Source organism: Salvia hispanica, chromosome 4 (assembly GCF_023119035.1).
Source record: "Salvia hispanica cultivar TCC Black 2014 chromosome 4, UniMelb_Shisp_WGS_1.0, whole genome shotgun sequence".
In the NCBI taxonomy this organism is placed as follows: domain Eukaryota; kingdom Viridiplantae; phylum Streptophyta; class Magnoliopsida; order Lamiales; family Lamiaceae; genus Salvia; species Salvia hispanica.
The window spans coordinates 24,848,187-24,875,546 of record NC_062968.1 but is presented as its reverse complement, the minus strand read 5'-3'; the positions used below and the strand labels follow the sequence as shown (position 1 = coordinate 24,875,546).

Genomic DNA, 27,360 nt, shown 5'->3' with positions numbered 1-27,360 from the left:
CAACACTAATCAGTGGTCCTTCTCTACAACTGATTCTCTTAAAAACATCAATAGACCATGGAAATGAGAGATGCCATGTGCCAATCTCTGAGCTCACCAGTCAAATTCACATGCCAATTCTCCTCCAAAAAAAAAATGCAAAAACAAACTTTTATTAGTAGAATTCAAAATTGATGGATGCTCCAAAATCAAAATATAAGTTTGGGATACAATCAAAAGATGTATAGTATCGAAGATCATCACGTAAAAAAGGAGCAAGTCATTTTCGATTCTTTGGAGAATCATAGGGTATCTAATTCTCGTTGTAGCATGATGTTTAGGGTTTCAATTAATCAATAAGTTCAAGTTCAGAGCATGCTTCATGTGTTAATTGTGCGAATAGATTCAGTTTAAAATAATCCGCTAAATAGATCTAAGTTCTGATTTATTTATTTTTCCGTTGCAAACCCCATTAAGTGGAGCATTTTCTTTTCGGCACGAGATTTTATGTAATACTCCCTCCCTCCCTGAAAATTTGTCACATATTTCTCCGTCTGTCCCTAAAAATTTGTTACCTTTCACTTTACCATTTTTGGTAGTGGACCCTATATTCCACTAACTCATTCACACTCATATTTTATTGGAAAACTAATATATAAAAGTATGACCCACATGCCACTAACTTTTTCAACTCACTTTCTATTACATTTCTTAAAACCCGTGACGGGTCAAATGGTAACGAATTATTAGGGACATAGGGAGTATTGTTTTATGAGTTAAGGGGAGAAAGGATAAAGTAAAAGTGAGAACAAGCGGAGAGAGTGATGTTTCTTTCTTTTTTTTAAGTTATAGTACTCCCTATGTCACCAAAGAACCAAGAATACGCACATTGGGTTCGGCACGAGTTTTAATATAAAATTGGTAAAGTTAGGGAGAGGTAGTGAGAAAAAGTTTTTAAAATATTAATAGTGGAGAACGAGTCTCACCTCATTAGAGAAAAAAGATTTTTTGAAATTAGAAAATGCACATTTTTATGGGACGGACTAAAAAGGAAATAGTGCATATTCTTGTGGGACGTAGAAAGTATGCATAAAATAATTAACGAAATAGTGTAAAATTATTTGACTATTTGTTTATGAATAAAGTGAAATGAAATTTCTATTAACCTAAAATTACAAAATAATAACAAATTATTAATATTAGAAAATGTGTGAATAAAAGTTAAGAAGTGCCAGTTTAAAAATAAAATGTGAGGTGAGCCGGATTAAAATTGTAAAAAAAAATTAAAATTAAAAACGTATGAGTATGGACGTATGGTAAGGAGTGTGTCATATTGTTAACTCACCCTTGAATTGCTAACTACAACTAAATGATAGATTTTAAATCATTAAATCAAGGCATAAAAGTATACAACCACGAGTGTCAATACAGTGTACAAAAAATGTCAATTAGAATATTAATGTCAATTAACAAAAAGTAAGTTATAACAAATTTTTAAAAAAATATCTCAAAACTTTAAATATTTATAACTATCTCAATTTAAATTATTTTTTCACATAACATATATCAAATTATAATTTTATAAGGATTCCAACGAGATCTTACATGCATATGTTCTGATATCAATTTTTTTTTAAAAAAATCATAAATTTTCATATTTTCGACAAACAGCTTTATATCAATATAGATAACATAATATGTCAACACAATATGTGTACAATGTCAACATTAAATTTTGTTGACATATTCAATGCATTGTGTTGATATCTTTAATACACTATGTTCATATTGTGATTCAATTAAAATCCTAAAATGTGGTAGTTAATCTTATTTTTTTAATATTAAAATATGAAAAATAAAATTACACATGACAAATTATAAATCATTAGATCTTAATTCCTATGATCTTAAATTAGTTGTAGTTAGCAATTAAGGAATGAGTTAACAATTGATCCCGTACAGTACTATGCATTAGAGATTTTATATTTGACCGGTGATAAATTGTTACAAGATGGGCCCACTTGATCATGTTTACCTACCGGAACCGGATCCGGAACCGTCCGGTTCCGGTTTGGAACCGACCGGGTAAGAACCGGCCGATACCGGTTTCGAACCAGAACCGATTTGTAGTTTTAATTTTAATTTAAGTATACTAATTAACGAAAAGTTATTTATTATTTACCTAATTTTAATCTGACACCAAACTAGATTTAACTTATATATAACAAAAATTACATTATCTCCACTTAGTATCAAGAAATTTGATTCTCACGTTAGCCCACGAGTTGTCTGTGATGTCAAACCAAAATTACGGTATATTCTTTCGCATGTTTCCTCAATTAGTAACCTCCACCTTGACTCCTCTAAGAGCTTTCATGGTCTGTTAAAATTATTTTTGTTTAAAGCACTCAAAGTATAATGGTAAATAATGATTCAAACACATACATTGGAAAATTATATTGTCAAACCAAGAGTAGCATTTATTTTAAGCAATATCAAAGTAGCAAAGGAATACATTCAGTGATACTAAAGAATCAAAACCAACCTTGATAATAATAAATGAATTACCGTTAATTACTATACTTCAATTTTAGTAAAAAAATAAATAAATTTAATATATATTATTCGGTTCCGGGTAAGAACCGGTCGGTTCCGGGTAGAACCGGAACCGAAATTTATGAAAACATTAGAACCGGTACCGGAACCGGAACCGGATTCTTCGGTTCCGGTTCTTCGATTACCCGATCGGTTTCGGTTCCGATTCCGGGTACCCGAGAACCGGAGAACCGGTTAAGCAGGCCTACCTCTATCAGTCTCTTTAAAATTGACTCATTTTTATATTCGATTTGTCATAATAATCAAGATGATTCCTAAAATTATAAATATATTTATTTTTATTTTATTTCATTTTTTTTTACTTTATTCTCTCCATTTAATACACAAAATAAAATTGTACTATAAAATCCAATGTTATCAAATGAAGTGATCATCTTCTTTAGAACAAAGGGAGTAGTACAATACGCTTATTACCAAAAAATCTTAATACTATAAAATTGTCACATTAACTATTACCCCAGTCTTTAAAAATAGAGACAATTTCTATTTTGGTCCATTCTTTAGAAAACTTTCTATTTTAGGAAGAGGAAGGCGTGTGGGTTACTCCGCTCGTAAAAACTGGATGCATACAAACTAGTGCCATTAGATGTATCCCAAGGAGAGAGATGTTGCGATTCTCACACCAGGTCCCATCTTGTTTGCTTAATGTCCAAGGCACTTTTAACTTGCCCCGGGGTTGCTGGGATCTCGACCCAGCTGCGATCCTAGACGAGCTTCTATGAAGAGAGACTGAACCTGAAAAGAATGCAAATGCAGAACCAACTCCGACTGAATGCATAATATCAATGGAGGTATTCCTAGAACGAGTAACACGTGATGAAGGAGAATATGTACAGATATAAACACAGCCCAAGCCTAAGCCTCTAACCAATGAGCATTAAATTAAATTATGTTTTTGTATTCAGGAATTGTTCACTCAAAAATGATAGAGCTTACTGTTGTGGGCTTCATTATAAGTAGAAGCTCCTGATTTGATGATTACAATTTTCAATTAAACTGAGCTCAGAATCTACCAATCACTACTCTCCATAAAAAAATTGCATACAAGAAAATATTTTAAAGCAACATAATTGCCAACAAAGTTTTTATATATTTATGTTCAAAATCATGGCCCAGCCTGTGGAGGTGAGGGAGACAAAGAACTCGGTCCTGTACAATGGAAGGAGCAGAGCATCTAACTGAGGTGTTACAGTTGAAAACAGAAACAGCTTTTTAGTCCTTGAACTAAAACGAAGTCCTGTCTTGAATTGCATGCTTGATTCTGGTGACAAATTCATCAACTGCCATGGTTCCCAACTCTCCACCAAACCTAGATCTTACAGTCACTGTCTCATTTTCTACCTCTTTTGCTCCAACTACAGCCATCAGTGGAATTTTAAGCTTTTCCGAGCTTCTAATAAGTTTTGATATCCTCTCCCCGTGGCATATTTCAGCTCGAATCCCATCAGCTTTCAATCTTTCAAGCACCCTCTTGCAGTAATCCAGCTGTAAGTAATATCAATAAACTAGCCAAACAGTTTGCTCAAGTATATATAAGGAAAAGCTAGCGCGATTGTTTATTTACCTGTGAGTCGGTTATGGGTAACAAGTGAGTCTGAATTGGAGCAAGCCATAATGGAAAATCTCCAGCATAATGTTCAATAAGAACTCCAAAAAAGCGCTCCAGCGATCCAAGAATTGCTCTATGTATCATGATTGGTCGCTTTCTCTCTTGATCAGAGTCCACATATGTCATGTCAAACCGCTCAGGCAAATTAAAATCAACCTAAGGGGGAAAAAGGGGTTCAAGAATTAGCAAGCATGCAGTGAGAGCTCAAGCCCTTCATGCTTTCTTCAGGTTTCAGCAAAGTTGCAGTCCAGCAATACCTGTATGGTCGAGCACTGCCACTTCCTACCCAGAGCATCCTCTATTTTGAGATCAATTTTGGGGCCGTAAAAAGCACCACCACCATCATCGATTTGATAACTCCAGCCTTTGTCATTTAGAGCGTCCTTTAGAGCAGCGGTTGCTTTGTCCCATATTTCATCACCTCCGACAAATTTCTCTGGTCTTGTTGACAGGTTCACTTCGTACTTGTCAAACCCAAACTGCAGCAGTATTTCCTCTGTAAGATCCAAGACACCCCTGATTTCATCTTTGATTTGATCCTCTAAACAAAAGATGTGGGCATCATCCTGTAAAACCATCACAGAGTAATCTAGATAACGAGCCTCCGAAAGATCTATCTAGTATGTGTGGTCTGCTTATAAATTCATCAATTGACAGAAACTCATTTTAGTGACAGTGCAAGGAAACTTCAAGTGCAGGTTGGACCAACGAGTTGGAAAACGCATATAAACATCTCCCATCCAATGCATATAACAAATAGGCCCATCGGAAAGCTCTTTAATCAATGATGAAGGTTGTCCAGGAGAAAGCTTTTTATACTAACATAGTTAGTTTTGTTGGTTAAGGTGTGTTGATATAGCCATTTTACAAGTATGACACCATACCAATTTCCTAGAAGACAAGGGAATTTTGGCACCATTAATGGAATTCTGTCAAACAAGACAGCTGTGTAAATTAGAATATAAATGAAACAACTGTTGGGGAACCATATACATTAGGCTCTGACACAATAACCAGATCCAAGACCTGTAGACATCCCAGAAATGTCTGAAGTCAGAATATGCAAGGAGCAAACAAATACCTGAGTAAATCCTCGTACTCGGAATAGACCATGTAAACTTCCAGACAGCTCATATCTATACACCGTTCCAAGCTCTGCAACCCTGATTGGAAAATCCCTATAGGAATGTTGCTGTGCTTTGTAGACCAAAATATGGTAAGGGCAATTCATTGGTCGAAGCTGATAAAGTTCCTTCTCTATCTCCATCTGCTCAAACATGTTTTCTTTGTAAAAGTCCAGATGACCACTAATCTTCCAGAGATCTGCTTTTGCCACGTGTGGGGTATAGAGGAGATCATAGCCACGCTGTAGGTGAATCTTTTTCCAGGCATCTTCAATTATATGTCTCATGATAGCACCCTTTGGATGCCAAAAAACCAATCCGCCGCCAGCCTCATCCTGCAAGTATTCATCTACTATCAATTGAAGCCCCCGTTATCTAATCAACCCAAAAAAAAAAGTTGTGAAATTTACACTAATATAAAGCCAGGCAGAACCCTATTACTTCAACAATAATCTGATATAATAAGCACCCTAAATTAATTTAATGGATTAAAAATACCAAATCATTAGAGTCAATAGCCACAATACATTCATAAAGAAGCTTATCGACAAGGAAAGATATATCTTTGTTCAATCTCTTTGCCATTAAGACCGAAAAACTAAATTAGTAGCATTAATGATAAGCAGCTAAATTATCCATCCTACAGACAATAATAATTTAGAGATGTTTTGCGAAGGATAAATAAGCTATATTTGGAGGAGTGAAAGGCCAATGGATGTATAAAAGCTATATTTGGAGGAGTGAAAGGCCAATGGATGTATAAAGCAGTTTGGCAGCCGGGGCTGGATAACTGAGGATTTACCCCGTACATGTGCCAATCTACAGCTACATTAGTTCGCAAATTGCCTAAATACACCACCTTTCAGGCCACTTCAATTAATTGCAAAGGTTTTCAAGATATCAGCATCAAGCTTTGATTTATAACACAGAACCTTATTATCACTAATGTAGAGTAGAAACATAAAAAAAAAACCTTCCAGTGCAGAGTCATACTAGAATTCGACAACTCAAATCACAGCTGTGGTACCTGTATAGAAAATAAATCAAGATCTTGTCCTATTCGGCGATGATCCCGCCTTTTAGCCTCCTCCTTGAAGTGAAGATAGGCTTTCAACTGCTCTTCATTCTCCCATGCAGTGCCATATACTCTTTGAAGCATTGGCTTAGTTATATCTCCTCTCCAGTAAGCCCCAGCAACAGATTCAAGCTGAACAGCTTTTCTATTGATATTACCAGTAGATTCTAGATGAGGGCCAGCACAAAGATCCCACCATTCATCACCTATGTGATAGATAGTGATAGGCTCCTCCTTGATGCTCTGGAGAATCTCCATTTTGTAGGGCTCGTTGATGGCCATAATCCTTTTTTGTGCTTCATCCCTGGTGACTTGTTCTCTGATTAAGGGCAGATTCCTACCAATAATGCGATCCTATCGATGATTCAAGAAATTATAAATTGAAAAAGAAAAGAAAAGAAAGCAGGATCAAAAGAGGAAGAGAAAGTGAGCACACCATTTCCTTCTTAATCTTCTTAAGGTCGTGGTCAGTGAGAGGCTCCACATCAAAATCGTAATAGAAGCCATTGTCGATCCAAGGGCCAATTGTGACTTTTGCTTGTGGATAAATCTTTTGAACAGCCATGGCCATCACATGAGCACACTGCAAATCCCTAATTTAAACAACTTGATAATTGGAGTGAGAAATAAATGAGGAGAAAGACTGACGGTGTGGCGAATCCTGAGGAGCGTCTGGGAGGACTGGTTAGTGGGTAGAACAGGAGCGGTGGATGGGGGTGTTTCTGTGACTTGAGTGGCGACGGCGGAGAATCTGGTGGTCCTCCGGTGGCGATGCAAATGATGATTGCGGAGGGTGCATCTCGGAGAGAAATGGTGGACAAGTCTGTGAGCTGGGAGGAGAGAGTGTTTGGAGAGAGATAGAGAAAGGGATAAAGCAGCCTCCATTACACCAATCCTGCTGCTGCTAACCACCAACATGGCCAACAAAACAGTGTGTTTTTGTGGTGAATATTGCAGCTGCCTCGTCTTCTTCTTCTTCGCTGTACATAAGTATTTTTTGATATAGCGAGCGATGAATGGCTAACTTTTAAAACTAGCGCTAAATCTTAGCCATTAAATTAGAAGATTTAATCGTTGAAATAATGTCATATGGATTATATTTTTAATTAAAAATAATAATAAATAAAATTAGAGGATATTAATGTCAATTCACTCTCATTAAAATCATCTTAAAACTTTACATTTACGTAATTCTCTCGATTTAAATTATTTTTTCGCAAAAAATATATCAAATTAAAGATAATTTTATAAGGATTCCAACGAGAGCTCAATTGCATATGTTCCGATGACGTTCGGATAATGAAATTTGATATTTTTTATTTTAGTTTTAAGTAAATGTTGATAACAAGATTTTTATCAACAAATACATCAAAAAATTTCAATAAAGCCAGTGTAAAAATCTCGATAAATATGTGTTGATATTTTCTTTGTATCTAGTGTTGATATTCTTATGTCATATTGTTGATATTTGTGATACACTATGTTGATATAAAAAAACATTCACGAAAATTATCATATGATAACATAATGACGATATTATCGCTTTTGTTGATATTTTGTCTACTATTTATTGAGATTCGTAAGATTTAATCTCATCCACTCATTTTAAAATCTAAGGGTGGAGATTTGGTCTTGATTTTGGATTAGGGTGCTAATGATTAAACATTTATAATAAAATTAAGAGTAAATGTCAAAATTGGTCATAAATATATAATCAGGATATGAATTTAGTCTAAAAACATTCACTTTCTAAAAATTGGGTCCAAAGTATTTTGGTCCTTTTCCGTTAAAAATTACCTGTCAACGCCTAATTAATACTCCCTCCGTCCTACTTTAAGAGTCCCGATTGAGTTCGGCACAAGTTTTAAGAAATATAAAGGAAAGTAGTTGAAAAAAGATAGTGGAATGTGAGTCCTACTTTTTTATATTAGTTTTATAATAAAATGTGAGTGGAAAAATGTTAGTGGAATGTGAAGCCTAATACTCCCTCCGTTCCATAGTAATTGAGGCAAAACTTTTCGGCACGGAGATTAAGAAAAATTGTGTTAGGTGAGTTAAGTAAAGAGAGAATAAAGTGAAAAATGAAAAAGGTTGAGAGATGAAGATAGAAAAAAGTAAGAGAGAGTAAAGTAGGTGTGGAAAAATGTGTTGACTTTTACTAAAAAAAGAAATGACTCTATTACTATGGAACGGACGGAAATGGAAAAACGCCCCTCTTATTATGGAACGTGGGGAGTATCATTTATGGAATATTTCAACCGGGACTCCTAAAGTGGGACACCAAAAAATGGTAAATAGGGACTCCTAAAGTGGAACGGAGGGAGTAATTTTTTCAACTTAATTAATATACTAATGCAACACCGCGGCTGAAATTTAAAGGGGAAAGAGAGTGAATTGTTGAGCAGCGGCGGATAATTAAGGTTCCAGAAATTGATTAGAGAAAGATATGAATTTGAGTAAGATTGATTAAGAAGGAGGGAGAGAAGAGAGGGCATTGATGGCTGAGCTGGGAGACGGAGAGAGGATGACAATGGGCTGAACCGAGGCAATAGCAGCGGCGATGAGGTCATGAGCAGCAATACTGCTCGACTGACAACGAGCAGACAGAGGTGACGGAAGCGAAACCATCTTCCGGCAACAGTGACCATATCAGCGGAGATAACAACGTCGGACTGCCGAGAAAGAAAATAGAGAGAGCGATGAGGAGAACCGAAAAGAATGGGGGTTGATGGCGACTGCAATGGTGGACGGCGACGGTTTTGATCTCGGACAGCAGTAATGCGGAGAAACACAAGATAACGACGATTTGAGGAGGATCGAGCAGAGAGAGAAAGACGCGACGACATTGAGCGCCAAAGAGAAGAAGAGCTAGATTCCGATTTAGGAAGAACGAAGGAGAGATGGAAGAGAAGGAAGAAGAGAGAGAAATAGTTGATTTTGGAATTTCTTAGCATTTTATTAATTTTATGAGTGTTTAATTTTTTTTAATTAATTATGCATTAGTATATTAATTAAGTTTAAAAAATAATTAATTAGGCGTTTACCGTTAGTTTTTTATGGAAAAGGACCACTTCGATAACGATTTTAAATGTTCTGGACTCGATTTTCAAAAGGTGAATGATTTTGATCAAATTCGTATTCTGACTATATGATTAGAACCAATTTTGACATTTACTCTAAAATTAATGGAAATAAATAGGAGTAGTAACATTTTATTAGATAAAATCAAATCAAATTTTAATTATTTATATATGAATTTAAAATAATAAAAATAAAAAAAAAACAAAAGCCGATTTGAAGATGAACAATTTAAAATTCGGAGTATATAATACAAACAGAGGAAACACAGTTCAACCAGTCTAAACCACCACCAATTTGGCTCGACAACCTCGGCTTCAACCGTCTACGGTTTGAGACGTGAACACTGGCAACTCTCTTTTTAATCCAGTCACAAGTACCACCAAACTCTTGCTTCATCTTTCTATCTTTGTCTTCATACATAAGGAATCCCAAAACAAACTAATCACATGATCAACACTCTTTAATAAAACATCACCAACTGCACATCAATAGAAGAAGTAATACCTCTCCAGGAAATGAAATGTCATCATACTATTTAACTCCAAAAAAAAAAAGGTACAGGTAACAGTGGCGGATCCAGAACTTTTGATTTGGGGATGCGATAAATTTTTACATGAAGTAATATTGTTATTCAGAAATCATCTTTTACATTATTTTGGGAAAGTTTCGGTGAAAATGTAAGCAATATTCGTCAACATTTAGATTACTTAAACATTCTATTTTATTTTTCTAAACCTTACTAATATTTAATAAAAAATTTCATTTTCTTATAATAATTATTAAATATAATAAAAAATTTAAATTGTGTTCAAATAGAATCGAACGCGTGACCTAAGCAATGAGAAAGAAGTGCAATACCACTGGAACATTGTGACAACTACTAGTAACTCTCAAATAGTAGTAATAAGCACAAAATTTTGGGGTAACCATTGTCACCCCTTGTCCTTAATTCGCTCCGCCAGTGACAGGTAACCAGTAGAGTTTGAGAGAGTTGAGCGGGAATCAATCTCAAAGAGGGTATCTAATATACTGATCCAGATCTAAATCTTCTTTGGAGATGTCAACAAAGTTCTTTGTGTTCATACATTAAATAAACAATCCTGACATAAAGACCAATTCACCATCAAAATCACCAGAAATGAATACTAGTTACAAACAGCCTTATATTCTTTGTCATCCTTCCCTGAAAACAACCAAACCAATAAAGATCACCATCTTGAATTTATGTTTTTTTATACAACTCTTGGACTACTATATCCACACAAAAAAAATAATGTGAACTGTCGAGATTAAATAACAAAGTGGCTATGTCAGTAGGAAATTGTGTGAAGAAGCAAGGGGTTCTAAATAATCGTTGTACGTTTTCTTGTAGAACTCATTTGTAACTTGTTTAGGGTTGCACAGCTGCAAAAGGAACTATCAAGTTCTAAAAGATAGCAGCTCTAGTAATGAAAATCGTTTATACGCTCCCAACTACAGTCTTGGTCTTCTTCTTTCTGCTAGCATAATTTCGCCAGCTGAGATCAAACAGTGCATCTTGAATTGTTATAAATAATTAAGTGTGTGGAGACTGGAGAGTGCCTCGGTTATCTCAGTTCTCTGGGATCAGTCTCTTAGAGTTTGCTTCACTTTCCCATGCATACTCATGTTTTATTAGATTTAGGGCTCTTTGTTGATACCTTAACCTTTTACCAAGAAAGTACAACAGCCCCAGCATATGAGGAAAAGGGTGAGAGAAAGGAAATAGTTAAGAAGCTTCAAAAGTGATGATGCATAATACCCTCTCAGCAACAAGAAATGTTGATTAGAATCCCACCCCAAACTGACCAACCAAATTGCTGTCAGCACCTGAATCCTTGCTATCCTATCAAAACATAATGTAAGCAATGAATTTTCTGATATCAAGAGATGCAAGTAATAAGATGTCAGTATCAGCAGATGGTTGCACCTTCACTTACCAGTTCCACTCTGTGCAATAGTACCAAGACAATCAATAAGTTCCTACCTTGTCATGCCAATCTATGGAAAATCAGTCGATTTTATGGATGGAATCAAAGTGCTTCTACTTCATATAACATATCTGTGTATACGTATGTCAAGATCAACAGAATCCAAGGAAACACAGCTTGTCCAATGCATCGCTAGAATTGTTGCATGGCAAAAAAACAAGGAACTAGGAGGGTGGATAAAATCAGAAAACCACAGGCACCAACATAAAAGGCAGGTAATGCTCAAGTACATAATATCCTGATCCAAAATTTTCTAGATATCGGGAATTCTTGAGCCACAAGCATGTTATAGGCCATCATGTACATAAAACACTACTCCAATCTTAAAATTCCAATGCAACATCACCAAATTAATGTAACCAAAAAAAAAAAGTACTACTAAGTATATAGATATTGCAACATACACAAATTTATTTGAAAATGAGAAACGTGCTCACAAAGGAAGACATCCTTGTTTCTATATAAACTATTCACAATAAGGTCCATGAGACGGCTAATCTGCCATAGATATCATCCTTTAGTTGTTGCAAGCGTACTTATTCGTTCCCTCATCTGATACATATTGTATGCCCGCAACTTGCAGAAATTCTGGTTTTTTTTGTACTCCTTATATTGCATTTTTCTATATAGAGATTTGTTATGCTGCGCGTGACTTGCTGAGCGACGGGTCAGCGCCCCTCTCATTTTCTATTTTTTTTTTCCTCTCAATTTCTATTTTCTTATGTGTATATTCATATCTCTTCCACGTTTTTTCTCTCTGCACAAACTGCCACTTTGCTAGAACCACCAAAATTTCTCTCTGCACATCTGTCCACTTTGTAAATTTCTCTCCACCTCTCTTCCATGTTTCTTCTTCTTGGTAAGTTTTAAATATTAGTGTTACACTTGAAAGTTATACAAAAAGATAAACACAGATGATGATTGCATAAAAGAGAAGAAGAAAATAGATCTAATTTGATTGCAAGTCCCGTCAATGGAAGGCGTAATTTATTGGGCATGAAGCCCAATATTAAGGATCACAATCTCAGCTATGTCACCAAACACTTCCCTTGTTTTCACAGCATATCCAAAGTGAGCACATTGGAAATTGCATATATAAATGGTGATATGATTTAGATTTTTAAGTCATAAATTGAAATATCCAAAGACGATTATAAAGCTTTGGAATTCCAATTCGGGGGATGGAGATGGAATCGTGCAAATAGGTGGATTTTGATCACCATAGAAATAGAGAATTGGCAAGATGGAAGAGGCACACATTCATACAGAATTGTAAATAGGCAAGGAGGAAGAGTATCACTCAATATAAGCAGTAACAATTGAAATTCGAGATCTTTTTCATGGACAGTTAATTTAAGAATGACAGAGAAATAGAGAAATAGAGAAGGGAGAATTTCACGGAACAAGAAAAAGAGATGTGAGGTGACGTGGAAGAACGCGGGCGCTCAAGTGCCGCTCAGGAGGAGTCGCGCAGCATATCTTTTCTCTTTCTATATACTCCCTCATTAAAAATAAAACGTTTTCCTTTTTTGGCTGTCCATTAAAAATGAAACGTTTCCTAAAATGGAAACAACTCTATCTCTACTTTTTCATCTCTCTTACTTTACTCTCTCTTCTTTAACTCACAAAACAACACTACATAAAATCCCGTGCCGATTCCCAAATATTGCATTTTAAGTGGGACGGAGGGAGTATATGTTACCTATAGGAAATACATGAAATATTGCATAATAAAGTGTAACTTAATTACAGACAAACAGGAGAAGAAATAAATAATGCAACATAAATAGAAGAGAGATTAATTACATAGTATGATAGTAGATGCAAGTTATTACATAGGATAGGAGAAGTGTCTAAGTGGAAGAAGGATAAGGTATAGGGATCAAAAGAAGTGGATTTTTCTTATGCATGGTGAGTCCCGGCAAGGCATGAGTGTCAATGGGAGGAGCAGAGGAGGGCAGCACCCAATCAAAGGAGTATAAAAGATTGGCCAAAGCGAGGTGTATGGAGAGCATCCCCATCCCCATCCCAGGGCAGCCCCTCCTCCCACCCCCAAACGGCAACATCTTGAACTCCCACTCCCGATCACTCCCACTCCCATTCAAGAATCTCTCTGGCACGAATTCCTCCGGATGCTTCCAAACCTCTGGATCTCTCCCAACAGCCCACCCATTTATAATTATTTTTGTCCCCTTCTCCACTTCCCACCCCTCTATCTCCTCCACCCCTTGCTGCTCCGCCCTGTACAGCAGCGGCGCTGGTGGGTACAGCCTCAGGCCCTCCATCACCACTGCCTTGAGATACGTCAGCTTCGTCAACTCCTCTTCCTCGATCATCGCTCCTTCTTTTTTCAACCCTACCTGTATAGATGTAATACTATCAATACTTAGTACTATGAATGTGGATGTGGTACTACATATGCATACCGCTTCCCGGACATGCTCTTGTGTCTTCCTCATGACGTCTGGCCTGAGCATCAACCCCGTCATAGTCCACACTACCGCAGCCGCCACCGTGTCCGTCCCCGCCACAAACAGGTTCATGAGCAGCCCCTTCACGTGCTCCCACGTGATCTCGTCTGGCTTCTCCCGCTTCAGCTGGATCATGAGATCGATAATGTCAGAATTAGTAGGAGTATTTTTATGGTTACAAGGGGTGAGGTGGTCGTCGATGAGGTTCTGGTAAAAGGAATCAAGGTCTTTGAAATTCTTATCCACTCGGTTTAACAAACCAGACAACCTATCCAACCACCTAAACACTTTGAGCTGATCCGAGAAGTAAAACGACACCATCAAAGCCTGCGCTTCAAGCACCAGCTTATCTAGCTTCTTCTTCTCGTATTCCTCGTCCTCGTATGTTTTTCCGAACGCCACACCGCAGATGATGTTGCTGGCCAAGGACATGGCCATGTCGCTCAGATTGGCTGCTTGCTGGTTAACAGCATGTGAGCGCAGTTTGGACATCATGCGCCCCACCTGGGCCTCGCGGATGGGCCGGAACGACACCAGCTGCTTCGGGGAGAAGAGATGGACGGCGCACAGCCGCCGCATCTCCTTCCAGTGAGCGTCGTACGGGGAGAAGGCTATGTCCGCTCCATCGTATGACAGCTTCTGCTGCCCCAGGACGGCCGGCCGGTTGTCGTGGCTTTTCAGAACCTGTTTTGCCAATCTTGCCGACGAAACCACCATCACCGGGGTCGACCCGTGCCTCAGGTACGCCACCCCACCGTACTTGTCATGTAGCTCTTGGAGGTAAACCAACGGTTGAGATTTGTCGAATTGGAGCAAGTTTCCTAACACCGGGACTCCTCTAGGCCCTTTCTTCTTCTTCTTCTTCATCATACTCATCTTATGTATTACTGCCACCAAGATACTACTAATAATTATGGCTACAACTATCCTCATCCTCACTTAACTGATTACCTACAATATTTGCTCTTTTAGGAACCGATATCTATGTTTTATAGTGGACTAATATATATCCTCATACCCTCTCAATTTGGTACTCCACTTGTTTAATTTTATGCAAATAAAACATGTCATATTACTACTATTATCAAATATGTGTGTATGATGTTAATTATGCTGGAACCATTGACCCAGCCTTCTAGTGTGTGCTATCCCGAAATCATTATTAAACTCCCAAATTAATACAGGTATGCATGTTTTTTTTTATCTATGATTAATACTATTTTACAGTAGTTAAGAGTTTTTATTTGGGCGGTTGAACCTACTCCTTTATTATATATGCACTATAACAGAATTACTTAGTAATGATACAATTTTAGTGACATTATTAAAATTGCTAAATCTTTATACTATACGTACCAATATTTAGGTGCACTCTATCACAAAAGTAAAAATATAAATATAAATAATTGTTGCGCGTGCCACAATTTCAATTTCTCTACCCTCTCTCACATCATAATGTGTTGAACACGAACATACACAGATTTAATTTATGTAGTACTCCTAGTTTTACTTTTAGTTATAAAATTGTTTTTTTAATAAATAGCTATAAATTAAATGTCGATAAAATTGGCTTCACTTTATATATTACAAACACTTTACATGTCGCAAAATTAATTACGTACATTCTAAAATATCACTAAATTTTAGTAACATTTTTGTATATTTTCTGAAATACAGTAACACAAGATATATACGTACCAATCTTGAACATATCGCATTTTTTTCTTGTTGATATGTGTACTCAATTACTAAGTAGTAGTAGTACAGTGCATAATACAAGGAAGGGAGGGAGTATTATAATAGTTTAAATTATTCAAAATGTCGGTAATTAAGTATAAGAAATTAAAAGTTACAGTATTACTTTTGAAATGTGACTATTTTTCGTAGATATCTTGAAATAGTATTATTAGACAATTGTTTGCGGACGGGGAATATATATAGTTTAAATTCGAAGGATTTGTATGCTATTCCGACCATTACGCATGTTTGTTAGAGGCCCTTTTGTGTTTTTTTTTTTATCATAATATTTCCCTGCAATTGGATCTGAAGTTAATCAATAAGGGAGTTAAAATATAAAAGATATTAAGGGTAGGTGAGCAGCCAACTGCTCTATAAATTAAATCAGTACTCCTATTCGGTTTGGTCAAGGAAAAACATATCAATAATGAAATTCACGATATAAGCAATACCGATTATTATACTCCTATACGACTTGGACATGACTTGTGACTTAGTTAAACCCTCAAAATTATCTTTAGACTAAATTTACTACTATTACTATTTCGATAAGAAAATTATTAAATTACGGTTAATCACTAAATATGTTGAAATCTATAATAATAAGTAATTATAATTATAATAATGACTTAAATTATATTCTGATCTTTGGTAGTCAACCGGCCAAAACCCAAATGGATTAAAATAAATATGAAATTTACTACTACTTATCTAAATGATGCAATAATGGGCATTTTATAAGTATTGGCAGACAAATTACTTAGAAGACAAATCTAGAAATAAAATAAATAAGAGTATTTAATTGGTAGATAAATTATTGTCTTCAAATTAGTTGGTAGAAAAATCTAGAAAAAAAATGAAATAAGAATATAATTAAGTGGATAGTGTCGTATGTCCGTTGCTGCCAACACCCTGATAATTCATGATTTTTTATTTTTTCACAAAAATGGTATATGATCTTTGTTTTATACTCCCTTTGTCTCATTAAATATGAATATTTGAGAATCAACATGAAATTTTATGTAGTTGTTTTGTGAGTAAATGAAAAGAAAGTAAAGTAAAAGAGATGAAAAAGTAGAGATAGAGTTGTTTTCATTTTAAATGGGACATTCCAAAAAGAAAAGTGTTTCATTTTTAATGGAACATGGTGAGTATCATTTTTGGTATTTCGTGAAAAAAATAATTCTATGCACCAAACATGTAATTTCTTCTTTTCCTTTCTTCTTTCCTTTTTCTTCTTAGTTTTTATTTCCTCTTCTTTCTTTTTTCTTCCTTTCTTTATAGTGTTTTATACCTACACCTAATTGACATTCATAATATAAATTAAAGACAAAACATCTAATTAAATCAATTGTATAAACTAATTAGATCAATTAAATATTTTTTTAATATAATTCTTTTATATCATTATTCACTAAAGCATCTAACTAAAAATATTCAATTATTATATATTATTATAAATATAAATTATAATTTTAAATTTTATTAAGACTATATTGATCATTTATTAATTTAAGATAAAATAATAATAATAATAATAATAATAATAATATCATTTAATATTATATGATTCATATTTAAATAAGTATATTATAATTATTTATTAATTATGAGTTATTAGTTTTATAATAATATAATAATTAAATACTATAATTAAAACAATAATTATAGTAGTAGTTAATATGAGTCATAATTTAAATTATATTAAAAAATAAATTAATTATTAATTTATAATATCATAATAGTAATTAATAATAATAGTATAGAAGAGGAAGATAGAGAAGATATATAGATATCATTTTAAGTTCTTTTTTCATGTATACCTAAAAGTGTCATCTATAGCAAAAATAGCAAAAATGTGAAAATGTGATTTTTAGGGAGTATTTTGGGGTGAAAATCAGCATCAGATATTCAAAAATGTGATTTTTAGGTAAAAAAGACGATACTCCATATAAAATAAAGATCATATAACATTTTTGTACAAAAGTGAAAGATCAAGTACTATTTATATAGTTCACTCTTCATATTTACATTTGATGAAAGAGCAATATAATCTGTCTACGCTCTACAGCGTGAACATTTGATCTCCGTTTGATGAAAACGATGTCATTTGATCGTCGCATCTTTGATTTTGCCAACTCAATTTAGGTACTGATGAAATTTAATTTCGTAAGAAAAGAAAGTTCGTAAATTTATGTTTCAAATTTCTAAATTGATGTAACAAATCAAATTATTTTCAACCTTGAACAATCTTTATCCCCAATTAATGAAATGATCAGTAGCTGCAGCTGGTTCTATTATCTATGCGATGCGATTATATTATTAGAGCGTTTGACTCTTGTGAAACATATGATGCAGTAGCCTACGTTCAATAAATCAAATGAGTACTAGCTAGTATAATTTGGTGTATATGATGTTTTAAATATGATTCATGTTCTGTATTTTTCATCTCAATATCAAGCAAATGTAAATTTTTCTCAATTTTCACAGCCACGAATTAACAAAATTTCAAAAATATGCCACATTTTCGGCTTCCACTGAAGCAGGAGTTTGGGCTCGACCCAAGGTCAATTAAAGTGGGCTGGGCCAAAATGGGCCATTTACCCAACACTATGTATTACTTGTAATTGTATCTTGATAATTGCATTAAACTAATATACTAAGTAAAATATGTCTAAATTATCATTAATATATTTTGTCCCTTAAATTAATATATTTCTTTGTCTCATGTTACTTGAGTCACTTCTTTTTTGCACTCATTTTGAAAAATTATATAGTAGAGAGAATACGAACGAGAAGACTCTCCTCTACATTATTTTTTTCTTATTTTACTCTCTCTCCACTTTAACTATTTAATACTCCCTCCGTCCATAAAAAATAGGACACATTTACCATTTTTGACCGTCCACAAAAAATAGAGCACATTCATTTATGGAAAGTTTTCAATAAATAATAACTTTACACATCATTCCACCTAACACTACTTCTCACTTACTTATTCTCTTTCTCTCTTACTTTTTTTCCTTCTCTCTTACTTTACCAATTCTACATTAAAACTTGTGCCATACACCAATTATTCTATTTTTTTGGACGAAAGTAGTATTATTTTTTTAAAATAAGTATAATAAAGGAATGAGTCGAGTAATATGGGACGGAAGCAGTATCATATTACTAGTACTTACTAAACTAGGGGTATGTACAACTCTTTTAACCAAAAGATGATATAGAATTATCACACCTTCCCTTTAATATAATATTATCCTCCGCCAATAAAAAAATGAGTTGTCCCAAATTTTATACTCCATCGGTCCACGAAAAATAGTTTTATTTTGTCATTTTGGAATTAAAAAAAAAAACAATCTCATTTCTAAAAATGTAAAATTTCACTGTCATACTTTATTCATTTTTTCTCCTCTCTCCCCTACATTAGTAACATATTCTCCATATCTTTCTTAATTTATTACTTTTTTTCTTTCTCTCTTATTTTAACAATTTCTCATTAAAACCCATGTCGTCCATAAACGAAACTATTATTTTTGGACGGCGGGAGTACATTCTTTTATGAAAGGAATATTGAAGTTATTATCCAATGAGGACGAAGACTCGAACTCTACTTATTAGATGAATGAGAAACGTCTTCCCAACGAAACCACACTTTGTCGTCTAATGAAGTTTATCGTTCATTATACCTCAAAAGTGAATGCAAACGGCGTGCCGTCTTGGGCTTTAATTCGACCAGCTACAAACAATAACTTGTCACACACTTGCATAGTTGCATTGCCTCCTTTTTTGGAGACGAAGCAACGTTCCAAAACCCTCTTTTAAGCCTTAAATCTCGCCCAGCAAATCAATTTATTTTAAAATCTCCATCTCTTCTTTTAATGAAAAAAAAAGTTGTTGAGATTAGTAGAAACATTTATCCCCATGCAAGATCATTACTAAAACTTACTAGAAAACAAGCAAGAAATGCATACTCCTATTACATATATTTCCCTGACTTTGCATATTTTAATGAATAAGAGACATGAGTAGCTCCAAGGTTGCTGCCTTGCTCAAGATCAAGGTTCTTTCATGGTTGGTTGGTTGCCCTCTTTCTCCATTAACTCATTCTTACAAAACCTCATTTTGTTCTGTTCATTTTGGTTGTCCGTGTCCGGATTGCCGAGAGAAGCTTCCACCTCCACAAGGTCCGGCTGCGGCGCAACAGCGGCTATTTCAAGGAGAAGTTGAAAGACGAGACGACAGACGAAGTCAATCTCCCTCCGGATTTCCCGGTGGAGCTGAGGCCTTCGAGCTGACCGCACTCCTGATGTATGGTCACGATGCATTAGTAGAGGCAGATAACGTAGCTGCTCTAAGATGCGCCACAGATTTCCTAGAGATGTGGCGCCACTGCCAAGGCCTGGACATGTATCTCAACCAGGTGGTCCTCCAGAGCTGGCACCAGACTGTGCTGGTGCTGTCCCAGGCCCACGGGCTGCTCCCATGGGCGGAGGACGTGCTCCTCGTCACCCGCTGCATCGAGACCATGGCGTTCATGGCATGCATGGAGATTCTTGATCCAGAGCAGGGTCGGGAGCAGGCGCTGCAGCTGCACGAGCCTTGGCCGTGGAGGGATGCCGCTGTGGGGGATGTGGTCAGCAGAGATGTATGGATATTAGATGTCATTGCTCTGCCGTTTGCTTTTTTCAAGAGGGTCATTGCATCTCTGAGGCGGCAGGCCATTGAGGACAAATATGTCTGCACCATTATACTATTGTATGCCCACACCCACAAAGAATCTGCCCCCGGGCTTGCAGACTTGCTTCCAGACAGGGGCGTCCCAGTTGGGTTCTACTTGTACTTGCTAGCCATAGGGACGGGGAGGAACGAGAGCTTGGAGAAGAAGGTTGCATCCATGCTGCATCTGGCTCAGCCGGAGGATCTGGCTGGTATTGAGTTAGCAGTGGTTGAGAGGATATTCTTGGGCTCGGACACCAGGTCACCTGCTGTTGCGCGGCTATGGGACCAGTACCTAACTAACATAGCTGCTGATCCTGACCTCCCCTGCACAAGACTCATCACTCTCATCCAAACAACTATTCCCCATTCCAGCAGGCATACACATGATTACCTCTACACGGCGCTAGACTTCTTCTTCCGCTCCCACCCCAACCTTTCGCAGGAGGAGAAAGGATCACTCTGCAAATATCTCGACTGCCAAAAACTCTCTCCGTCTGTCTGCATTGAAGTCCTCAGGAATGAGGTGATGCCACTGCGCCTCATGATGCAGGCGCTCTTTGTGCACGCTCAACACATGTCCATGCCACCTGACCACAAAAACAGCTATGAGTCCACTGCCTTCAGAATCCAGAATCTTGAGACAGAGCTCCAGTCTCTCAAGAGGACCCTCCACCTGCAACAGAGTAAAAATCATCAAAAGTCCAGCTGCATTGCAACTTTCACTTTTACTTTGCACAGAAAATACGCAGATAAAGTACGAAACATACTCCATCAGCTCCTCCTGTTTGGTGGAGGAAAATCAAAGAGAAACAGACCTGCTTCCGCTTCCTTTCCCAATTAATATAGTATATTTAACGATTTCATCTTTATATTATGAAAAAGAAAATGAAGATGAAAACCAAAGCTATATTTATATACCATGACATAACTTTGCAATATAAACAACATGAATGTGCCATACAAAACTGTTTCCTCACTTCAACTGTATCCAAACAATGCAGATGTGGCTACTATCAAACTCGAAGGTTATGCATACCTTCTTGCTTACTCTACCATGAATTTTCCTACCAGAACCTATATCTCAACTCTCCACTCCATATAAATTTCAACTGTGCTAGACCCAGTTGAATTCCCAGTTTGTGAAAACGACTATTAACCGCTAATTACTTCTTGTCGAACGCCAGTACTTGATGCAGACTAGCCATCATCACCTCTCGGAGACGGTGGTGATTCGTTATTGCTCAGACTAGGAGACGGAGGCTCAGATTGCTGACTAGGAGACGGAGGCTCAGATTGCTGACTAGGAGACGAAGGCTCAAGATCTCCCACCTTCTTCTGCAGGCTCCAGTACATGATACTTGCTGTCAAGGTCAGGATCATCTTCTGGTTCACCTAACACCATCAGTTACAACAGAAGAGGATATGACTCTTTTGTATAGTATTGGATGCATAAATGAGGCCAGAGATAATATCCTTTTCAAGTGTTACGTTCGGAGATAGTAAACTAGCCAGTAGATAAGCAGTTTACTATCTAAATATAGGCGAAGCAAAATGAGCTTATACTGGGATGCCCTAACACTAGAAAATTCATATATTAAATGCAACTGGTGAATGTACCTCAATTATATCCTCAGGCAATAAGAATATGGAGCATCCAAGCTTTCGAGCGACACTGATAATATATGTTGCATTTGATTTCTTATCTTCATCTGCATTTACAATTAAATTCACTTTCAGTTAGAAGAAACTATCAAACCAGGTCATGTTGTGAGCCACAATCAGACACAACAAACATAAGTAGAGAGAAAATCGATGCAAGTTAACTCCAAGATAGATGAGTTATTCACACTACCTAAATGCCCCTTAGAGGTTAGGGCCATTGCCTCATTTGGCTCCTAAAATAAACTGCCTTTCTAGGTACATCAATTAATTTTCAGCCATCCTAAGCATATAAGTTTAATTTGTTAAACTCATTAGCTGTAACAGAAGATCCTAAATCTTGCCATTCCATCTAGAGAGGAAGAAGTGGTTGCATAGTTGAACGAGGACTCGCATACCAGTTGTGCCCTTCGTCACTAGGGCCCAGTTCACCACCCTTGGCTCAACGGAACTTAAAAGTTCGAGAAAGAATCTCCCAGTTGCGAGGTTTTTATCCTGATAATGCCAGAGAAAACGGATATATAATAGCAAATATATGAACGAGCTGCAAGATCAAGGTCTTCAGTGCTACCTTGAAGCTTTCCATTTGGGAACTTCTACCAGATCTCTTGACTTTCTCGTTTGCCCAATTCAGTATGTCAGCATCTCCAATTTCCTTTCCCTGGGAATGCTGTCTCAAGTTTTTCAACAGGTTGAGCATGCTAAATCTCATTAACTGCCACAGAAAAGCTGCAAAAGATAAACAGATAAATTTACGTTGATGTTTAAAGGCTGATAAACCAAACCAACAGTTGCATAACATATGGGATCAGCATTATTGACAATAAAAATCATACAGGAGCCAAAAGATTTTAGCGTGAAAACCTTATGATATTGGAAAGCATGCAACTCTGCTAACTTATGCATAGATAGCATGAAAAGTGAAGCGGTAGTGATAGCCCCCCATAATCACTTTAACAAAAAAAATGAAGACTGCATTTGAAAGTACCTAAAACCTATGGATGAACCATGAACAGTATAATTTTTTGAATGAAAACAGGGATCAGAATCATAATATACTTTTGTACATGACTTACGAAGATGAGCAGTCTTACCAATTATGAGCTTCTTGTTTCCCTGCGCAATATCATTTCCAGCTATATTCACCAGGGAGAGATTCAAATCCTTTCCAATACTCACAACTTGGTTGCAATTCTCAAGTTTCTTGAAAGGCATATTAATGGAAGATTTTGAAGCTTTTTTCCAGTTAACAGACCCAGGAGAGGCCTTTTCAAGTACTTCTAGTAGAACCCATCTGCATGCAGGACAAGTTGAAGCAAAATAAACTCATAAAGCCACATGCCAAAACAAAGAAAAGGAAACCTCACCCTCCCCTGACAGTGTCAAATAAATTGTTGACGTGGGTTTCAATCCCAAGGCTATTAATCCACAGCCGGAAGCATCGCTCTTCACGTGAAGTTTGAGCATCATCTTCCATCATATCAGGAACAGGTATCTTTGACTGGTCCACTGATAGTCCATTTCTGAAACAGTAATTTCAATAATCACAACAATCATAAGACTGGACTATTGGACATTTTAAGTGGGGAATACTTAAGCAGTTTATACACATAATGGATAAATTAAGCAGTTTATACAGATAGTGGATAAATTATGTTTTGGTCCTAAAGTAGGAGTAGGCCTCCCACATGGCATCGTCTCTTTAAAATAAGTGATATGAAAATGAATAAAAGACAGCAACTCATCAAAAATATATTCTAGCTTTGAAATAAACATGATTATTGAAATGAACTATTAAAGTTTTGTCTCCATAAATGGAAGGTGAGGTTTGTAGTCTACCTGTGTTGAAATATTTGAGCAACGAATGCAAGATTTAGATTTGCTGATCCCTCAACGATGTCCTTTGGAGTAACATATCTTTTACAATCTAGCTTTTCAGCTTGCTCAATAATCAATTTTGCTCTTTCAGTGGGATCTGTTGTTTCTAATGTTGAGTTTGTGCCAAGTTCTGGGGCGAGTGCATTGAGCAAGTGAGCATAAGCTTCTCCATCCTGCATTAGAACGGGTGTGTTGAGCTACACAGACTAAACAATTGCCAATTTTTTGGGGAGCTCTAAATAAGGCTCTTAGAGGCTTCTGCCCCCTGATTGGTCCACGGACCTTTTAAAGTTGTACTATTCTTACCTTCAAATCTGAGGAAAAATTTGTAACCTGCTTCTCAAATCCTGCTCTCTTCAGATGAAAGTTCATCCATTTGAGAAGAACTTTCTCTGGGGCTAATCCCATAAGCTCCTCTACATCCTGCATTGGATCAATTATAAGTACATGTCAGATGCTATTAGTCTGAGAAATAACATGAAAACAACTATGAGAATTCTTCACATTGGTATCCTCCACCAGCTCAACAAGTTGAGGCGTCTTCTTTAAATCAAGATCAGATAGCAATTGTATCTGATGTTTGACAAACAAGATGGAACAGAAATTAGCTATATTTTCAACTTATATCATGCTACAGACCTGCAGAATTGAATTTACCTTGATTATTTGGGACATCAACCCAACGACTAAATGAGGCTGTCAGACAAATAATGAAGTTATCATGATTCATATCCATGTTGATGATATCTACAATCTATTGAAAATGAGAGATATAACCACAGATGGCTAGCTTACTCTTGCTTCAATTAGGTCCTGTGTGCCAATGTTGACCACTGTGCACCCAATTGCCTTTGCAGAATTGAGGCAAAGGTTATGGTTCTCGTTCCTCTCCCATGGATTTAGAACCTTCTTAGTATTGATCGCTCGCTCATCTATAGTATTAGGTACAGCTACATTTATGAGTTTACTGCATCAAATAATTACATGGGTGAGAAGAAAATATGATAATTATTCTTGTTCACATACATGTATGAATTTACAGATACTCTATATGACAGGGGATACAAGGGGTGTCCAGTACCATAGAAGAACACCATCCTTTGCCAATTCGAAGATATCATCGCTAGCTGGATCTAGGGGGAGATAATCCTTCAAGAATGGATCTTCTCCAAGATAGTTGTTGATGTGGGCGACATAGGAAGACTTTTCGGATTCACTAATTGTGTGGTGTAGTGTAGTTGTAGTTGCTTTGAGAAACGACGATTGAGGTTGGGGACCACCCACTTTAGCTGAGGCCTGAGCTTGCAGGTCCAAATAATGCTACACATATTTGAATCATACGTGATATTTAGGTGTCTTTATCAATATATCCATTCATGGAAAGGGAGATGCACACTAGGAAGCATACTAGAGTTATATCATGGAAACAGGAAACAAAGGTTATTCTAGACGAGACTCAATTTAACATACATACCCGAAGGAAGGATTCAAAATCAACTTCTTCGTTTAAATCAGGAGATGACTCCTTTAAGATCTCCGTGATCTCATTTTCTGTCAATTCAGTGACCCCCTTCAATTTTGCCAATACTGGTGGCAAATCTGCGAATGTAACATTTCCAGATTGGTTCTTTGCTGAGAGAAACTGCAACCAAAACCATATTCAATTCTTTGTAAACGATGTGCATTTGGTCAAAAGGGATGAGATATCACAGTACCTTAGATTTAAGGCCTCGAAGCTCAACTTGAGTGAATTGGCTCTGAAGCCAAGGATCAGAGACGATTACGCCCACGAAACTCGACATATTCGCATTAAATCTCCAAACGGAAACAAGACAGATTAGCTGGTAACGAGGTTTCAAACATGGGAGATCAATCTATATCCATCCATATTCTACGAACAAGTCAGTAAGCACGATCGATTCTCTAACAGAAGTACAGAAGCCAAAGCTGATCATACAAAACGCAACTAACTAAGGCATTCAGGCTAATAAGAAACTAATTCAATCAAAAAGCTATATTGAGAATATGTATGAAGCATATTAACAAACAGTTGATGTGCAAAAGAGATAGAAATCGATGGATAACCTTCTGATGATGAGTAATGATTACAACAGAAGAGAAGAGGATCAACCTCATGCCATCTATTATTCATTTATTTGTAGCATTGGCGCGTGTGTTTGGGATCAAGATTGAAGAATGGAAATAGAAATGAAAAGGGAGGATATGATAATTGATAATAGGAGAAAATGTCGTTTCGGCTACGGACATGCGAAAACTCAGGGAGCACAAAATAACTAACCACCACCTCTATTTCTAGATTTAGCTCTTCTTTTCATTTAAGTCATCCATTCAATGTTTAAACCTCTCTATTTTGTAGAATTAATTAGATATTAGATCTTAATTTAAATTTAAGGAGTAGTAACTTTCAGTAGTAATACTATTACTGGAGTAACTAATAAGTACTCTGCTAGATGAAGTACTCTGCAATATTTTTTAAAAAGAGTTCGGATCTCTTATTCCAAAAAAAGAAAGATAAAGAACTTAGTTTATATAGGAAATAATTTATTAAACCTTAGGTATAACTACTGCCTATATGAGTTATAATCAACGTCGAACCAATTTTAAAGACCGAATTGTTGAACTTGCCATAATTAGCTTGTTTTAGGTCATAGTAAGACATTGTTAGTTTATTTTAGGTCATGCTTGGTTGTTTTTATGTCATGCTATATAAATCTGGATTTGAAAAATACGGATGTTATATTAAGATCATTTTTATGTCGTGCTTACTATCATGACCTAAAATAGACTAAGCATGACCTATATGTTCTCTAAATATGACCTGTAGGGCTGACAATTTTTTACACGACATGATAACACGACACGAACCGGCACGAAATTAATGGGTTTAGGTCAGAGCTTATTGGGTTCGTGTCCTTATCGGGTCGACCCATTAAGGACACGAAAATTTCGTGTCGTGTTCGTGTCGGATTCGTGTTATCCGTTAACAATGCGTGTTCGTGTCGTGTTCGTGTTATCCGTTAACAAATAATATTTTAATATTATTAATTCTTATTATTTTCATTTTTCAATACTTATTAAATGACTCTTACAATCTCATTTTTCAATACGTGTTGTTATCGTGTCGTGTTGACCCGAAGTGCTTCGTGTCGTTAATAGGTTCGTGTCGTGTTCGTATCTGAGGGTAGCGGGTCGTGTTCGTGTTCGTGTTTGAGATTTTCTTAACGGGTCGTGTTTGTGTTTGTTATTATCGTGTTTGTGTCGTTATCGTGTCGATAAGATAACGACCCGACACGCACGATTTGCCAGCCCTAATGACCTGTGAGTGTGGTTATGTGGTTCGGTCTTTAAGACTGGATTTGTTAATAATGAGACTCCTACC

At 36.3% G+C, this 27,360-nt stretch overlaps 4 protein-coding genes across 8 annotated transcripts; 1 reads left to right on the top strand and 3 right to left on the bottom strand.

Moving 5' to 3' along the window:
• Positions 1-3,665: 3,665 nt before the first annotated feature.
• Positions 3,666-7,392, bottom strand: LOC125222970 (threonine--tRNA ligase, chloroplastic/mitochondrial 2). The gene is made up of 7 exons (XM_048125895.1): positions 7,052-7,392; positions 6,840-6,986; positions 6,356-6,757; positions 5,286-5,663; positions 4,462-4,770; positions 4,160-4,360; positions 3,666-4,080 (listed from the first exon to the last, which is right to left on the bottom strand). Exons 1-7 carry the CDS (start codon positions 7,319-7,321, stop codon positions 3,820-3,822), a joined length of 1,968 nt encoding a protein of 655 aa, XP_047981852.1. The 5' UTR covers positions 7,322-7,392; the 3' UTR covers positions 3,666-3,819.
• Positions 7,393-13,216: 5,824 nt separating this feature from the next.
• LOC125219854 (6,7,8-trihydroxycoumarin synthase-like) lies at positions 13,217-14,950 on the bottom strand. Its single transcript, XM_048121940.1, has 2 exons — positions 13,920-14,950; positions 13,217-13,853 (listed from the first exon to the last, which is right to left on the bottom strand). The coding sequence occupies exons 1-2, from the start codon at positions 14,895-14,897 to the stop codon at positions 13,347-13,349; spliced, it is 1,485 nt and encodes a 494-aa protein (XP_047977897.1). The 5' UTR covers positions 14,898-14,950; the 3' UTR covers positions 13,217-13,346.
• Positions 14,951-19,804: 4,854 nt separating this feature from the next.
• LOC125220749 (BTB/POZ domain-containing protein At5g48130) lies at positions 19,805-21,286 on the top strand (the record flags this gene model as incomplete). Its single annotated transcript, XM_048122894.1, is given in 2 exon segments — positions 19,805-19,964; positions 19,967-21,286. Coding segments are annotated over 2 exon segments (1,458 nt in total), but the record flags the coding sequence as incomplete, so codon positions are not given.
• Positions 21,287-21,315: 29 nt separating this feature from the next.
• On the bottom strand, positions 21,316-26,251 carry LOC125223670 (fimbrin-5-like). Of its 5 annotated transcripts, none has more exons than XM_048126921.1 (15): positions 26,046-26,251; positions 25,676-25,907; positions 25,435-25,602; positions 25,042-25,280; positions 24,756-24,927; positions 24,618-24,656; positions 24,465-24,533; positions 24,267-24,383; positions 23,922-24,133; positions 23,450-23,605; positions 23,177-23,376; positions 22,654-22,811; positions 22,481-22,577; positions 22,041-22,132; positions 21,316-21,815 (listed from the first exon to the last, which is right to left on the bottom strand). In XM_048126921.1, the coding sequence occupies exons 2-15, from the start codon at positions 25,760-25,762 to the stop codon at positions 21,621-21,623; spliced, it is 2,001 nt and encodes a 666-aa protein (XP_047982878.1). In that variant the 5' UTR covers positions 25,763-25,907; positions 26,046-26,251; the 3' UTR covers positions 21,316-21,620. The 5 variants fall into 5 exon arrangements, with proteins under 5 accessions (XP_047982878.1, XP_047982875.1, XP_047982879.1 ...); XM_048126918.1 differs by having other exon boundaries at positions 25,676-25,834; XM_048126922.1 differs by having other exon boundaries at positions 25,676-25,775.
• Positions 26,252-27,360: the final 1,109 nt, after the last annotated feature.